General features: G+C 52.6%; 1 protein-coding gene across 3 annotated transcripts in view; it reads left to right on the forward strand.

Moving 5' to 3' along the window:
* Positions 1 to 10,616, forward strand: part of SCAMP5 (secretory carrier membrane protein 5) — a 41,623-nt gene extending 31,007 nt beyond the window's left edge. For all 3 annotated transcript variants that reach the window (XM_073212193.1, XM_037010165.2, XM_073212194.1), the window contains 6 exons: positions 604 to 658; positions 1,481 to 1,609; positions 5,810 to 5,966; positions 6,970 to 7,071; positions 7,503 to 7,620; positions 7,886 to 10,616. In XM_073212193.1, the coding sequence (XP_073068294.1) occupies positions 604 to 658; positions 1,481 to 1,609; positions 5,810 to 5,966; positions 6,970 to 7,071; positions 7,503 to 7,620; positions 7,886 to 8,080 (756 nt within the window). In that variant the 3' untranslated portion in view covers positions 8,081 to 10,616. The remainder of the gene's footprint in view (positions 1 to 603; positions 659 to 1,480; positions 1,610 to 5,809; positions 5,967 to 6,969; positions 7,072 to 7,502; positions 7,621 to 7,885) is intronic.
* The last annotated feature ends 322 nt before the right edge of the window (positions 10,617 to 10,938 follow it).

Below are 10,938 nucleotides of genomic sequence, written 5' to 3' on the forward strand. Positions count from 1 at the left end.
CGCCCCGTCCTGGCCAAGGCCTCTGTGTTGGATTACTGCTTGCATTTAATTCCCCTGACTCCCCAGACCAGGTCGGATCACCTTGCGACAGGCTGTGCAGTTTTCATCGCTGCCATCCTTCCGTTTTATATTACTTACTGCAGACATTATTGACTGTTTGAGGTAGAGGGCAGGGACCACAGCTATTTCACTCATGCCGGGCAGATTACAGACCCCTAATGAGTGAACAAATGACTGGAGACAAAGGTGGGCTAGAGGGGGGCCCAGCCGGTGACTGAGGTCAGGGTTCTGCCGTGTTTAGGAGTGAGGAATAGATTTCCTTTTTCAGAGATCTCTGGTCCCCTCAGACCTTCTCTGTCATTTGCCTTTCCCCGCATGGGGTCCCCTGCGGGGCTCCTTTCCCACCCTTGGGTGAGGTTTTTTGAGGACAGACTTTGTGCCTTGAAGCAAATGGCAGGAGTGCCCGGAAGGAGATAGCTGGGGGAAGCTGTCTTTGCTGGGTTCATCCCACCGTGGGAACCTTGCAGCCCGCCTGGTCCGAGAGAGGGACTGGGTTGGGCTGGGCCACGACCTCATCCCTCTCTGGCTTTTCTTTCCCTCCAGTTCAGCACTAAAAGACGTGGGCAGGCCTCTGGGCTCGCTGGTGCGATCATGGCGGGTAAGGAGAGGGTGAGCCTGTGGGGAGGACGTGGATGTGATCACAGGGTGGGGCAGGCCCATTTCCTGGTCCCCTCATCCCTCCTAGGCTTGGGAGGTCAGGTTCTTGCAGTGCTTTTGTCCCCAGGTTTTCCGTGGTTCCCCACTGAGGCCTATTTATCTAAGACCTGAACCTGACAGGGTCTAGCCTTCTATCAGGCCTCTGACCCTGAAGACCAGGGATCGAGCATCCAAGTGTCCCAGTGCTCCTGGCCATCTGACTGATGAGCGGCATGGGTGGCTCAGTTGCCATCCCCTCTGTTGTCTCTGCTCTCTAATACTCTGAGATTTTCCTTCTGGTTGCTGAGTTGTTGGTTTCCAAAGGCTCAGGTACAGAATGCCAGAACTGGAGTGACCTTTTGGTACTATCTGGCTCAACCCCCACCCTACTGAGTAAGCTGAGAGCCACAGAGGGGTGGTCATTTGTCCAAGAGCATGCATATTGGAGTGGAGGCTGGAACCCTTATCTCCAGAGCCACCCATCCTGCTCCATCTGTCTGCAGCTGGCTCCCTGTTGGGGGTGCTGTACCCCAGACAGATAGTGTTAATTGTTTTTCTTCTGAGAGTGAGTGATGCTGCCTCAGGGCCTGTGGTTACTTTGGGAACCTCACGGCAGACCCACCCGAGGAGGCAGGGATGGCTGGGTGAGACAGCAAAGTGGTCTGTAGCCACAGGGACCAAGGGAGTAGCCTTGGCCAGGGAAAAATGATCTGACAGGTGGTCATGTCGGATCGTTGGGGAGCAGAACTTCAAGGTGATGTCATGTGATGTGCCTTGCTCACAGAGAAGGTGAACAACTTCCCACCGTTGCCGAAATTCATCCCGCTGAAGCCATGTTTCTACCAAGACTTTGAGGCAGACATCCCTCCCCAGCATCTCAGCATGACCAAGCGCCTCTACTACCTCTGGATGTGTGAGTGTTGTGGGGTGCTGTGGGCCACGGCAGGACAGGGAGGAGGGCTGGCGCGCGCTGGGCACTGGGGTGGGTGGTCCTTCAGCCCCACTCAGGGCATCTGCGTGGGCTGAGGAGCCTTTTCCCGCCTGACACCCAGCAGGCTCCTCTCATGGGCCCGCTCCCCAGTTGCGCCTTAGTGTCTCTCAGCCTCTCATCTGGGCCTCTCCTCCCTTCTCTCTCCCTAACTCCCATTCACCGAGCGCCTGGACGGGGGTCTCTGTCTGCTGTGTAATTCCTCTTCTTGCTGACCCTACCCTTTCCCACTGGAGTTTTCCAAGTAAACTGGAAGCTGCCAGGACCTCAGATTCTAGATTAAGAAAAAAATCTGTCCCTCAAAGCCTTCTTGTTTTCTCTGAAAAACTGCTCGCAGAAAGGAGCATTCAGCTAGGAGGTAAGAGATGTAGGGGCAAGCTGGGCTGGTCCCCCACTTCCCAAGTAGCAGGTTCCTCTCCTACAGACAGCGCTGACTCAGTGATCGCTGTGGTTCCATGTAGATGTGTTGTGCGGTCTGTAATTCTAATCTAGAGTTCTGACATTAAGATTTCAAGGTTGAGAGTTTAAAGGCCCCACTTTCTGATGGCCTGTGGCAGGTTGGTGGAAAAGGTGTCATCTCAGGGGGCTAGGGCTTAGCTATGCCCAGGCTCTCAAAGGTACCTCTTAAGAATGTGCAAGGAGGGCAGGCTGGCCGTCCTGTCTTGGGTACCAGCCCCGAGGAATCCCGGATACTTGCAGTGTAACTGCAGCCAAAGACTGTCATCTGTAATGTTGCCTTGAGTGAAGCCTGCCCTCGGCTGCTTACCTGGGGAGATGATTGATTGTGTCAGGAAGGTGGGAGGGGAAGACCGTGTAGCACAGAGAAGACAAGTAGTGCCTCTGTGGCATCTTACTGCACTGATGCGCAGTGACTGCAATGGGGCATGTGGGGTACTTGATAATATGGTGAATGTAGTAACCACAATGTTTTCCATGTGAAACCTTCATAAGTGTGTATATCAGTGATACCTTAATAATAATAAAAAAAGAAGTTGGTAAAGAATGCTGCCATTGCAGCAGGTCTGTTATGGAGTGGTGTAAAGAGTACGGGGGTACACAGACTCAGCTTCACATCCTTTGTTCATTGAATATGACACATCTTTGTTCATCGAATATGACGTAGAAGTGGGGATGGGAGCTTCGAGGAGAGTGGGATTAGAATGGGAGCGTGGAACAAGCATCCACCGAGCTGGCCACTCTCTGTCTCTAGCCATCAGCTTTTTTCTGTCTTCACGTTTCTCTCTGTGCCACTTAGATTCCATCATTCATTACACCCATCTTCTTATGCCACCCCTTGTTCTGTCTTCTGGTGACACACTCCCTAGACGAGCACGACTCCCATCTGGACCTGAGCTGAGTGTTGCTGGGCAGAAAGGAGTCCCATAGAGAAGCCTGGGAGGACTAAACTCGCGGCAGCCAACCTCACATGGACCTTCGATGTGACCCAGAAATCTCACAGGCCATGTTCCTTTGGATAGTGTCCTCAGCCTCTGTCCACAGCACGCTCTCATTCTAATCCGGCTCTTCTCAAAGCTCCCTCCCCACTTCTACGTCATATTCGATGCACAGAGATGGAGGCCATCAGAGGCTACTTCCTCGTTCTCTCCCCCTCCCCCATCCTCATTTGCAGACCTACTCACACCTGCCCCGTCCCTTCCTTCTCTGTTACAGGGGGGAAGATCCCTTCTCCATCCAAGGGCCACGTGGGATGTGAAGCTGAGTCTGTGTGCCCCCATACTCTTTCCACCACTCCAAAAAGGACCTGCTGCAATGGCAGCATTCTTTACCACCTTCTTCTTTTTTTTAAATTTTTTTATTAAGCTATCATTGATATACACACTTATGAAGGTTTCACATGAAAAACATTGTGGTTACTATATTCACCCATATTATCAAAGAGGGAGTAGAGTAATTGTCGTAGAGGCATTAGATCAAGTGATCTGGAGAGAGGTGGGGCTGGGAAGAGAGATGCAAACCAATATAAAAACAGGTTAATGTCTATTCTATGTAAAGAGCAAATAAATCAGTAACACTAAGGTTCCTGGAAACTAGGGGGCAATAAACAACACCTGGAGGAAATACAGCTGAAACAGGAAGAAATGTTCACCCTTGGTATGAGGGCCCTGAGGTAGGTGTACCTGCACAGGTGACTGCGTTGTCAGGCCAGACTTGGGGAGGACCCCACCTGACCCTGGACTCTGGGAACTCTGCCCTTCAGAAGGTCTCATGCAGGAGCTGGATTTAAGGGTTATAAATATCTTGTTAAGCTCTCACAGTGCTCACTCGATGATTTACTTCTAAGGAAATGTGCGTGTGTACATTGGAGGTGGTGGGGGAGTCCCACCCCCGCCGTCCCCCTGCCACAGTACCAAGCAATACCAAGCAACTCTCGGATATCAACAGGGTGTTAAGACTAACCCCTCCACCCAACCTCTTTAGATGTGTCACAAGCCCCAGGCTGGTATCTGCTTCTGACCAACTGGCTTTAGATTGAAGATTCCATTGACCTCTTTAGATTGGATTAATTTGCTAGAGTGGCTTAGCGAAACATGTTTACCAGTTTCTTAAAGGATATGATATAGGATACAAATCAATTGCCAGATGAAGAGGTACATAGAGCAAAATCCTGAAAAAAAACTTCCATCCTCACGCCTGGAACCTGCCTTAGTGGCACAGAGATGCATTCTAGTTCCCTAAGTGTGGAAGCTCTCAGAAAAAGGGGTAGAGGAAAGGGGACAAATAGCTGTTCTCTTGGGTTTTTATGGAGGCTTCATTACATAGTCATGATTGACTGAGTCATTGGCTGATTTCAACCACCAGCCCCAAGGTGGGTGGGTGGGACTGAAACCCTCTAATCACAGGGTTGGTCCCCTGGCCACCAGCCCCCACCCTTGAGTGGGGTCCAAAAGTCTCCTCATTAGCATAACAAGACATCCATTTCACTTTTATGACCCTGAAGTATTTTCAGGAACTGTGGATGAACACCAAATATATCTAGGGAATATATTTTGGTCATCCAAATGACCAAACATATTTCTTATAAATCATTGTATCTCAGGGTTCTATTCAGAAGCTAAGACCATAGATGCCTGGCTTTTAGAGGCCAAGGTTGAGCTCACCTTCCTTTATTCAGCAGGTCTTTGTGGAGACTTAAAAGAAGGGAGCCTAATGTTCAAGGAAGGGAACGCCTTGGTGTCAAGACCTGGGTGTGTGTTAGTGCCAGCATCAGACAAGCAGTCACCTGCTCCCCATGACGCAGTGATGCTGTGATTTCAAGGCTCAGCTTGTGAGGGTGCCAAGGAGTGGGAGCCTGGGTTTCTGCTCTTGAAGAACTTCTAGTCTGGTTGATGGGCTGGGATTTGTACTTAGGGAAACCCGACAGCAGCCCAGGTCTGCAGAAGGTCGGAGGGATGGGTCATGAATGAGGTGCAGTAGTGAGGGAAGCCTTAGAGGAGGTACCGTGACACTTGTCTAAGAAATGGATTGGGGACTGAGATTCCAGCCACTGCCGCCTGCTCCGCTTAAGTGCAGAGCGGGTGGTACAATGGCCCAGAGATGTTTCTCCGAGGTCTTTTGTTTTCCCCTTTCCATGCCCCCTGCAAGAGAAGATGTAAGGTGGGTTTCCTGTGCCTCACGCGTAGTGACTGCTATGGTTCTGGGAGGACCAGGGGCTGGGCGATTCTTAGAAGAAGAGCATTTCACCCTGAGGCTTTGGGGCTCTTCAGTGGGGCTTGGGGTGGGTGGTTCTGAGGCTCTAGGTTCCTGCTCTGGAGACTCTTTGTTCTCTGGGTTTCTAAAATCCCCAGGGGCAGGTGTGGGGAGGAGAATTTATCTGAGCTCCCAGCTTTCTTTCTTACAGTCTGTACTCCCTCTTTGCATGCATGTGTCATGTATCTGTGTGTGTTCACTGATGTGGGTTATGGGTGTGAGTGTGTGTCAATGCGGTCTGTGTGTGTGTCTGTATCATCTCTCTGTGCCTGTGCTATTTACGTGTTTGATGGTGGGTCTCTGTTTATGGGTGTGTGTGTCTATGTCTGGGTGCTTATGTATCTCTGCATGGGCCTGGGTGTCTGTGTGTGTGTCTGGTGTTTATTTCTGAGTGTGTATGTGTTCCTGGGTCTGCAGTGAACAGCGTCACGCTGGCCGTGAACCTGGTGGGCTGTCTCGCGTGGCTGATCGGAGGTGGGGGAGCCACCAACTTTGGCCTCGCCTTTCTCTGGCTCATCCTCTTCACACCCTGCTCCTACGTTTGCTGGTTTCGGCCCATTTACAAGGCCTTCAAGTAAGTGGTTGGTGCTGACCCCAGCCCCTAACCCTGTCTCTTTACCCATCTGCCTTGTCTCTTCTCTCCATATTTTCTCACTTTTTTATTTGCTGTCCCAAAAACTCTCTTGTTTATCCTCCGCTCAGACTGCAAGGGAGAACTTGGGCTTCCTGGGAGCTCTAGGCCGGGCTGAGAGGCCCAGGAGGCCGCACCTTCCTCTCGATTCCTTACTCACTCTCCCCTTGGGTGGGATCAACATAGAGACCAGGCCTGTTTTTGTTTTGCCTTTGCTGGGCATCTGCATGTTAAATTGTGCCCATGGAGCCACCTGTCTTGGTGGGGCTAGCTGATTTCATGCCACGTGGACCATCTATTCGTGTGCCAATGGAACCAGCCATACATGTACTACTGACACTGTTTATGTGCTAATGACGTGATCCCACTCTGCCAAAGGGACCACCATGCCTGTATTGGGGGGGCTAGCTGTCGTGGTGCCAGTAGAGGATCTGTCTCAGTGCCCCTGGGGCCTCAAATGTCTTTGCCAATCAGACCGTCCATCTGTATGCCAGATAGGTCACTATCTCGGTGCCAATAGGGTGTCCATTCTTGTGCCACTGGGACTTTCTGTCTCTCAGCTTAGGGGACCATCCAATGATGTACCAGTGGAGCTAGATAGCTTGGTGCCAGTAAGGGTAGTCCATCCCCTTGCATTGGGGTTATTTATTCCTGCCACAGTGGACCCATCTATTTCTGTGCCAGTGGAGGAAACCATCTATGTACTGTGAGTGGTCCATTCATGAGGAGATCTCTCCCTGTGTAATGTTGCACACACAAGCCTAACACACGGAAACTTGCAAAGATCCGTGGGTAAATGCTGTCCTATTTTGGCTTCTCAGTTAAGGCCTTTAAATGTCTTTTGTGCATTGTATACTCACTTAAACTTGGAAGGACTTGGGGGTCTTGAAGGCAGGGGAGCCCTGGCTTCCTGCCCAGGTGACGGGAGCCACCTTCTCTGCCGCAGGACTGACAGCTCCTTCAGCTTCATGGCATTCTTCTTCACTTTCATGGCCCAGCTGGCCATCAGCGTCATCCAAGCCGTGGGCATCCCAGGCTGGGGCGTCTGGTAAGAGACTGGAGTCTGGGGCTGACCCAGGGCTGGCATGGGTGGTACCTTGGGTGTGTCCTTTGCCTACCTCTGTATGCTAAGCTGCCTAGCCTGTGGGACACCATGAGTTCGTGTAAGTGTGAGAAGATTCAGGGTAGTGTCGTAGACAAAGCCGTAGATTCAGAAGGGAAGGAGAAACTTGCAGTGGTTTTTGGGAGTGCCGAGGGGTGTCAAGCATCATGGGAGAACCCGAGAGAAGGAAGCCTTATTTCTGAGGGGCTCATCATCTCCTGCGCCATGGGGAAGGGTGCTTCCTGAACCACTGACGTGGGCCCTTTGGATCTCAGTAGTTCCTTTGCACTCAGTGAGGTGGTCCCTTGCTCTCGTGGGGTGGCTACCGGGTACTCCTCACCATGTTGGACAGTCTCACAGCTGACCTCTCCCTGCAGTGGCTGGATCGCCACCATCTCCTTCTTTGGAACAAATGTTGGCTCAGCGGTGGTGATGCTTATTCCCACTGTCATGTTCACGGTCATGGCTGTTTTTTCCTTCATCGCCCTCAGCATGGTATGTGGCCACCTCAAGGGTGAAAGGGTGGCTTTGGGAAGCGGGTGCGATCTGTAGCGAGCCCACCTCCAAGTTACGGGAGGACCCAGAGCCCTTCCAAGGGACTCACTCTGGAGTGGCCTGGTGGGCTTCGCTCCTAGTGCACCGGGCAAGCGTGGGGAGGGAGGACTGCTTTTCTAGGGACTTGTCTCTGGCTCCCTTGTCCTTCCTGGAGGGGCTTCCTCTTCCCTTTGACTAACCCTTTCTTGTGCTCTTCCTCCTACAGGTTCATAGATTCTACCGAGGCAGTGGGGGAAGTTTCAGCAAAGCTCAGGAGGAGTGGACCACGGGGGCATGGAAGAACCCGCACGTGCAGCAGGCAGCCCAGAATGCAGCCATGGGGGCGGCCCAGGGTGCCATGAATCAGCCTCAGACTCAGTATTCCGCTACCCCCAACTACACATACTCCAATGAGATGTGAGCCAGCTAAGCCTATGGGAGGCAGGGCTGGGGGCCCGTTGGATGGGGGCTCGAGCCACATCGTCTGTTGGGATGACCAAGCAGGGTTTCCCCTTCCCTTTTCTCCTCCCCAACTTTGTACAAAGAATCAGAGTTATATATATGTGTGCGTGTGTGTGTGTGTGTGTGTGTGTGTATGTATATATATATGTATGTATGTATGTATATGTGTATGTGTATTTCCACCCCCGTCACCCGCTTGGATTCTGCTCTCGGCCCTTTCGAGAGCCAGGGGCTGCACGTGGCGCTGTCTGTGTCCCCCTGTGGAGTAGTATATGCAGTGGAGGTCTCTGTTGTTGTGGTGCTAGGTGTCCATTTAGAACTAAACCAGCCCCCCACCCTCCTCTAGGCTGCCCCTCTGACCTTGGCCCGGGACCCCTCATGGGCTAGGGGGAGGCACAGAGGAGAGCCTCGCCCCCTTCCCAGGGTTATGAGCTGAATGAAACTTTCCACTCTTGGTTTTAGTGGGAAGAAACAGTATTTAGCACTCATGGGAGTGGTAGGTGAGAGGGTGGGCACAGGCAGGGGGTCTTCCCTTGCTCGTGGTCCAGGCCTCCTCCCCAGCCCCTCCTCCCTTCCTCTCTGTCTGCTGTCAGATTCCCTGTGGTCTCTTCTCCTGCCCAGGATCCCTCTCTTCCCCATGTGGCTCTTCTTTGTCTTTCCCAAGGCTGCGTGTCCCTCTTGTATCTGCTCCTGAGACTGAGCCCATTCCCAGATCGAGGAAGCAAACAGGAAGCAGAGCCTTAGCCGTGATGTGGAAGGGCACAGCCAGAGCCCCAGAGCCCATGTGGGTACCTGACTCCCAGGGAATGGAAATGCAGGGTCCTCTCCTTGACTCTCAGAGCTTGGCCTGCAGGGGCAGGCTCCTCTCTTCCCTGACCTGCTTCTCCCCAGAGCGCCCTTGAGCCCCTCTGCCTGTGTCCCTCTCCATACCCTCAATTGCTGTGGCCTGATTTCCTCTACCCTACTGCCACATCTAGGTGGCATCTGCCATCCGTGAGGGCAGATTCTACTGCCTTTTCTGAAGAGCTAGATGGTGTCCTAGGCAATTTTCAGATATAAAGTTACCACTGGAGCAGAGGATATTTAAATAATTATTGGTCCCTGGTTGAGATCTGGCTGGCCCAAGCCCACAGGGCAATTACTAGGTATCTGAATGACCGTTGGATTCCTGGGAGCAGTAGATGTCCTGCTGGGTCCCGTACAAGGGGCAGGATCAGAGGCTGGGCCTAGAGGAAAGATCAGAGAAGGCGTGCAGGGCCTCCTGATCCAGGAGCATGTCTCCTCCCACCCCAGCTCGTTCTTGGTCACAGGAAAGTTCTGGGCACTTGAACTCCGGGCCCAGGAAGAAACACAGATCTAATCCTATCCACAAGCACAATGGCTGGAATGGGATTTCAGGTTAGGCAGGTGGGAGGGGAGCCTCTCTGGCTTTTGTATTTTTTTCAAATCAAGATTACTTGTTTGCTTCTGCCTACCAGGCTTGGTTCTTGGCCCTTCTTTGCCTCGTCAGAACCCCCTTTCTCTTCTAGGACAGTGACTTCAGGCCTGTGGGGCTGTTCTGCTCCGAGCAGTGTGAGAATGTGGCTGGTGGAGGCCCGGCTCTCTGAAACCTGAAGGGGGTGGGTTCTCACCAAAAGAGCAGCTACCTATTTCCCATTCTCCCTTCTCCTGCCTGGGCTATTTGGCTGAAAAACCAAACATCACTTGGCCACTCAGGGCTAGTTCCAGCTTGGAACCTGACCCCTGGGCTTACAAGTACCATCCTGACCTTTGAGCTCCAGGTACTTAATTTTCCTGTAAGGGGAGCCAGGCCTCTGGAAAGTCCTTTTACTAATGGTCCCTTAAGCTTGGGCCAGAGTGTGACTGGTTCTGTCCTCTCTCTCTTCAGAAAGTAGCTGTCACAGCCCCTAGTACCTGAAAAGACACCCTAGGTCTAGGCTTTTCCTCCCCTTCCCTCTCAACCACCACAGACCTCCGGCCCCCTTTCTCTTAGTTTCTCTGGTAGCACCAGGAGGCGTATGGTCTAGCTGCCAGCTCGACATCCACGACCTGTTGGATGCCACCTCCTGTCAATTTCCTGTCCTACTTGCCTTTCCTCCTTCCCGGCTCAGGCCTATATGGCCATGCCCTGGCTCTGTCCCTGGGAAGGCCTGCTACTTAGGTGTGACCCAGCTTGTCCCAGGCCCTGGGATGCTGCATCTCCAGGCAACTATGCACTTTCCTGGAGAGGGAATCCATTAGAGAAGTGGGGACTGAGCCCAGGTTCATCTCTGCTGGAAGGTCTGGCTTGGGTGTGGGTGGCTGAAGGCCCAAATCAGTTCTGGGAATTCCCAGGTCTGCAGCCAGCCAGTGACCTGCTTTTGCATTCTGCTGGGGCGCATTGCTCCTTGTTTCTGGGACACACACAGACTATTCTCCAAATGGCAGTTTGACCTGCCTCAGCCAATGTGTCTGTCTGTGGTAACTGAGTGAACCATAATAAAGGGGAAAATATGGCCCTCTGTGTCCTGCTGTGTCATGTGTCTTCCTGTAGGCCTGTGTGGAGCGTCACCGTGGGCTGTGGGGCATGGAGGCAGGGTGGGTCAAAAGGGTCTGTGGCCTGTCCTCCCCACTGGCCCCAAATCACACACTTCTGTGCAGTTCTTCTCAGAGGTTCCTTTGAGATTGCCACAGAGGCCTCCTGCCTGTTAGAAGGAGGAGTCCTAGGTTCCCTGAGGAGAAAGTAAAAGGCTGGATTAGTGGGGGAGGCGCAGTTTGGTTCAGATGGTCACTGCTGGAAAGAGCATGCATGGGCAGAGCAGAGAAGGCCTCACCTCA

Source organism: Manis javanica, chromosome 8 (assembly GCF_040802235.1).
Source record: "Manis javanica isolate MJ-LG chromosome 8, MJ_LKY, whole genome shotgun sequence".
NCBI lineage: Eukaryota > Metazoa > Chordata > Mammalia > Pholidota > Manidae > Manis > Manis javanica.